The sequence below is a fragment of the Juglans microcarpa x Juglans regia genome, chromosome 1D, assembly GCF_004785595.1.
Source record: "Juglans microcarpa x Juglans regia isolate MS1-56 chromosome 1D, Jm3101_v1.0, whole genome shotgun sequence".
Lineage (NCBI taxonomy): Eukaryota > Viridiplantae > Streptophyta > Magnoliopsida > Fagales > Juglandaceae > Juglans > Juglans microcarpa x Juglans regia.
The window spans coordinates 37,951,383-37,957,229 of record NC_054594.1 but is presented as its reverse complement, the minus strand read 5'-3'; the positions used below and the strand labels follow the sequence as shown (position 1 = coordinate 37,957,229).

General features: G+C 37.2%; 1 protein-coding gene across 1 annotated transcript; it reads left to right on the top strand.

Moving 5' to 3' along the window:
• Positions 1-479: 479 nt before the first annotated feature.
• Positions 480-4,458, top strand: LOC121252136 (cellulose synthase-like protein G2). Its single transcript, XM_041151622.1, has 8 exons — positions 480-1,115; positions 1,228-1,332; positions 2,196-2,333; positions 2,424-2,636; positions 2,764-2,866; positions 3,002-3,171; positions 3,275-3,622; positions 3,746-4,458. Exons 1-8 carry the CDS (start codon positions 516-518, stop codon positions 4,298-4,300), a joined length of 2,232 nt encoding a protein of 743 aa, XP_041007556.1. The 5' UTR covers positions 480-515; the 3' UTR covers positions 4,301-4,458.
• The last annotated feature ends 1,389 nt before the right edge of the window (positions 4,459-5,847 follow it).

Genomic DNA, 5,847 nt, shown 5'->3' with positions numbered 1-5,847 from the left:
TATTTTAAAATGATAAAAAAAATAGAAATTAAAAAATTAAAAAATAAAAATATCAATTTAACTGAACAGGTACTAAAAGCGATGTTACTAGGTGGTAGAGTATCACCGCACGTAATTATAAAGAGGATACATACATTCATCACATTTTTTCTTTTTAGAAATTAATAAATAAATTTTGAAATCATAAAAAATAACTTTTGAACATGATTCGTGCACGTCATTTTCGTTCTTTGTACGTACATTCTTCTCAAATGTATATTTAGGTGGGCTTTAGACAGCGAAATGAGAAGGAAAAATTAAATAAAATATTATTAGAATATTTTTTTAATATTATTATTATTTTAAAATTAAAAAAAGTTAAATTATTTATTATATTTTATATAAAAATCTGTAAAAATTATAATAATTGAGATGAAATTGGATGGAAAAAGTTTTGATATCGAAACTGAGTCTTTGCAGCACCCAACTCGGCACGAACCGAAAAGTCTTTGCAGCAGAGAGCACTGAAGCAAGCAATGGATTCCCTCCCTCTCCATGTCTGTCATGTCCACAAACTATCCATTCTCCTGAACAGAGCATACTCCCTTGTCCACTCCACGGCTTTAGCTTTCTTGATTTACTACAGAGTCTCTTTCCTCTGCCAAGATCTCAACACCAGAGCCACGCCAGGGCTAGTACCACGGCTTCTTGTGTTCGCTTCTGAACTCCTCCTCTCTTTTATATGGCTCCTCGGCCAAGCTTTTAGATGGCGTCCCGTTACTCGGACAGTCTTTCCAGAAAGATTACCGGAGGACGATAAGCTCCCTGCCATTGACGTGCTCATATGCACCACAGATCCAGACAAAGAACCAACTGTGGAGGTGATGAACACTGTGTTATCAGCCATGGCGCTGGACTACCCGCCCGAGAAGCTTAACGTGTATGTTTCAGATGATGGTGGGTCTCTTCTGACTTTGCATGGTACGAGGGAAGCTTGGAGGTTTGCAAGGTACTGGCTTCCTTTTTGTAGGAGGTATGGAATCAAGACCAGGTGTCCAGAGCCTTATTTCTCGGCTCTATCGGATGATGGAGGTTTAGGGAGTTCTGAGTTCACGACAGAGCGCCAGAAAATTAAGGTTAGCTCTGCGTGCGTGTGTTTTGTTCTTTTGTGTGTTGGGGGGGGGGGGGGGGGTGGTCCTGTAAATCTTGTTTCAGCAGCCATAGTTGACAGGGAAGATATTGGTGCAGGAAATGTACGAGATGATGAAGGACTCTATAACAAAAGCAAGAGAAAGAGGCGGGCAAGGCCATAGTAGGAGCAGTACCGCTCGAGATCACCCTTCTGTCATCGAAGTATCACTCCTTTTCTTCATGATCTTCTAGATAGTCCCGAAGTTGTTTTCCGGGATTACAATTTATTTGGGTCGTCCACCATTATTTTCTTTTTACTAGGCAATTTGGAAGAGGGTAGCCTACTATGTTCCTAACTAAAATGCTTAATTAGTACACAAGGATGCACATGGACTCGGCCTGTATGAACAATAAATTTACTGTTCATAATGGGAGTCTGTGTACAAATCGAAACCCATAACCCTAATGACGGGATCGCATCGGGTCGCATGGTCCCTAAAATATCAAGGGATCGGAGTGCCATTCCATTAGTCACCCTTCACTTGAGTTTTAGCAGTATTCCTGTTCGAAGGCGAAAGTTTGAAATGGTAGAAAGATAAATGAATCCTTATAATATTTATTGATGTTTGTATAAATATTTTAAACATCATATCATATGAGTAATAAATACTGTAAAATTTATTAAAAGTAGAGATAATTCATTTTCGCCTTTAAAATTCATTTATAAAGAAAAAGAAAACAGTTGATAGACATGGCCTGAATGCTCTAGCTGTTCTATATAAAAGAGGCAATCAAACAAAAAGTTAAGATCAGTATCGATCCGATCTAAATATATAAGTTGTTTTTTTGTTGGCACAGTTCATTAACTGATTGATGAATAGTACTTTCAATAACTTCGTAGTCCGGTCAAGTTTTGCTCCCACATTATGCAGCCAATCATTTCCAATTCTCTGGATTTCCGGACAAACCTTGCGTCGTTTCCACTCATTTACTGGCCGGCTGCCGGATATAGGGACTTTTTGAATAAATAAAAAAAAATCAGTTTCTTCATTTCTATGTAAAATTAATTTCTCTGAGGTTTGCAGGTGATGCAAGATGAGTATAATGGCACACTTCATGTGCTAGCAGCTGACAAAACCAAGATGCCTCTCCTCGTCTACGTTTCTCGTGAGAAAAGACCTTCTCATCCCCACCATTTTAAGGCTGGAGCTCTCAACGTACTTGTATGAATTTCTCCTCCTATTATTTTGTAATTTCATTGAGTTTGCACCATTAGTGTATAAAACACTTGAGACTACTAATTTTTTTGGCAGCAAAGGGTGTCAAATGTGATAAGCAATTCGCCCTACATACTAGTGCTGGATTGTGACATGTACTGCAGTGACCCGACATCAGCAAGGCAAGCAATGTGTTTCCATCTTGATCCTAACATCCCACCCTCGCTCGCTTTTGTTCAATTCCCTCAGAGATTTCACAACATCAGCAAGAGCGACATCTATGACAGTCAGCTGAGAACAGTGTTTTCGGTATGGGAATAGAATCCGAGCGTCAGTTAACTTACATATGAATATCAGAGCCTTCATTAATTAATAAGAAGTAGGTCAAGACAGATTTTTTCACTAAAAAGTACAAAACTTCCTCTACCCGTTTTAGGTGCAATGGCATGGCCTAGATGGGCTTCAGGGACCTGTGTTGTCCGGTACGGGCTTTTATATCAAGCGGGTTTCGTTATATGGAAGTACCGTAAATATTGCAGGTTTGCTCATTGCTGGATTTCTTTCTAATCTACTGCTGATGAATTCAGAATTACTACGTATATATTCTGCTTATCTCCAACTCCATCACCTTGTGCTACATTGACAAATGCTTACTAATCCACTTCAATTTGCAGACATGGATCTCGAGGAACTTAAACAATCATTTGGTTCATCCAATGAATTAATCAAATCCGTTCGCCGAATCTACGAGCCAAATTTGATGGACGATCAAGATAGTTTGCAAAAAGTGACTCAATTATTGGCCTCCTGTTCGTATGAAACCAACACCAAATGGGGAAAAGAGGCAACAACTTCACATAATATTATTTCTGATCTTCACAACGTTTGAATTACTGATGATGATGGACGGCATTTCACCTAAACATATTTGAATTTCTGCTTGGCAGGTTGGTTTCTTGTACGATTCTGTGGTGGAAGATTACTTTACAGGGTTCAGGTTACATTGCAATGGTTGGACTTCCGTTTATTGTGACACATCGAGGCCACAATTCTTAGGAAGTGGCACCACGAATTTGAATGACGTCTTAATTCAAGGGACCAGATGGAGCTCCGGGTTGATAGATGTCGGTTTCTCAAAATTCTGCCCTCTTGTATATGGACCAACCAGAATCTCCATTCTTGGGAGCATGTGCTATGGAGAACTTGCATTTTTCCCTCTTTATTGCTTGCCATTATGGTGTTTTGCCACTATTCCTCAGCTCTGTCTTCTTAATGGAATTCCCTTGTACCCTAAGGTAAGAACACGTACCCATATATTCATTAATTCCCTGATCTTATATACAATTCTTTTAGTACATAGAAGGTTCCCGTAACCGGCCTGATTTAAAGATTTTTGTTTTTGTCGTGTGCATGCACAGGTCTCAAGCTCCTTTTTTGTTATTTTCGTGTTCATATTTGTATCGTCTCTTTCTAAACATTTATATGAGGTCCTATTAACCGGAGGTTCATTCCAAACCGTGAAAAATGAACAAAGAATATGGATGATCAAGTCAGTTACATGTTACTTGTATGGAAGCTTAGATGCTATTATGATGAAGATGGGTATGAGGGAAGCCAGTTTCTTTCCAACCAGCAAAGTTGTAGACGATGAACAAGTCAAGCTTTACCAAATGGGAAAGTTCAATTTTGCTGCGTCTAACATTTTTCTTGTTCCTATAGTTGCTATAATAATCTTAAACATGGTTGCCTTTGTTGGCGGACTTCTCAGAGTCATGTTTGTCGGCGATTCGGACAAGATACTTGTGCAAGTTTTCATCTCATGTTATATCTTAATCATGAATTTCCCACTAATCGAGGGGATCATGATAAGGAAGGACAAGGGACGTATTCAACCATCGGTCACTCTATTGTCTGCCATTGTATCAATTATTTTCTCCGTTTTAGGATCTATTATTATCTCTATTGTTAGGTGAGATAGTACAGTACTATTTAGCTCGTGTTTATTTTGTGTTGATCATGTCAACCAGCCAAATCTTGATATGTATCAAAGGATCTCCCTTTATTATTGAAGACTCCCTCCAAATCTTATTATTTATATTGTTGTGAATAAAGCTTACGATAATTAACTTATTTCTCTCTTAAAACAATCTTTATTTATTTTTCAAACAGTGCATGCCCAGTAAATTTTAAATAGGATGCAAGTCAAATCCATTAAAATAAATAAAAAAAATTTAAGCAATCTACTTTTGTATATATAAAAAAGTCTTATATATATATATATATATAATATATACCTACTGCATATATAAATAGTTCTTTTATACACCTACGACCTTTTTTCATACTCCACATGAATCGTGATGTGATATTTATTATTATTATGTTAAACATGCGTTTAGTAACCTAAAATTATACCCAATAGGCCAAAATACACGTTTCGAATTACCCCCCAATTTCACGTTCTTCCTCTACTAGGCAGCAACTTCTTCCTCCGCCAGCGGCCTATTCACGTTCACCACCGTCTGGAATTGCAGATGAGAACTTAGCCACGATGGACCCACTGCCAACGTCAGCTTGCATCCACGAGTCTTCACCTCCACATTCATCGTCACAAGATTTTACTTTTTTTTCCTGTTTTATATTCTTTGAGCCATTTCCGTTTATCTTATGTGTTACAATCTTGTTTTTATGTTTTTCTTTAAACTCACACAGACATTCAGCTCGCTTCAAGATCAATGCTTGTTCGATTTTACGTGGGGCTCTCATTTGATAGTTTATCCCGTGTCAACTCTTGCAAAGAAAATCGAGCAACGAAAATCATAGAAGATAAAGTTTAGATTTTTCTTTGCTTTTGTTTTTTTTTTTTCTACTATTGCCCGAAAATCACAGTATATTTGATAGGTTTCATTTCTCAATCTGTTTGTGAACTTGGAACTTGGGGTGGGTGTTAGTGCAGGGTTTTAGTTTTCAACTGTATGCTGTTTGAGTGCAAAATGCAGGATCTACCAAACACCCCCCCCTCCTCTTTTATCTCCTCATTTTTAGGATTTATAAAAGAAGTTTGTAATATTTGACAAATAAAAAAAAATAGGCAAGAGAAAAATAGAGAAGTAGCGTACTCAATTGTGGAATGATTTATGCTTTTAAAATATTTAACTACCATGCTTTTAAACTGAAGTATTAATATTCTAGATTTAAGTTGAAGATTTATGTTTAACCATTATGCTTTTAGCGTACTCAATTGTGGAATGAATTATGCCTTTTTGTTTAGTAATTTTGTCCTAACAACTCAATTGAAATAGCGGGATGGACAAAAAGGAAAGATGAGACGGCACTTACGCTTTCTACATCGATTTCACCGACTCAAGTATGAAACATATTGATCACTTGGAAATATCGTTGTGTTCGATATTACCATTTAGTTAAATGTATTTTTTATTTGTGTATTATAGGGATATTATGGTCCAAGAAATCCGTACTACCCACCATTTATCTTACCTCCAAATGCATATTCAAATCC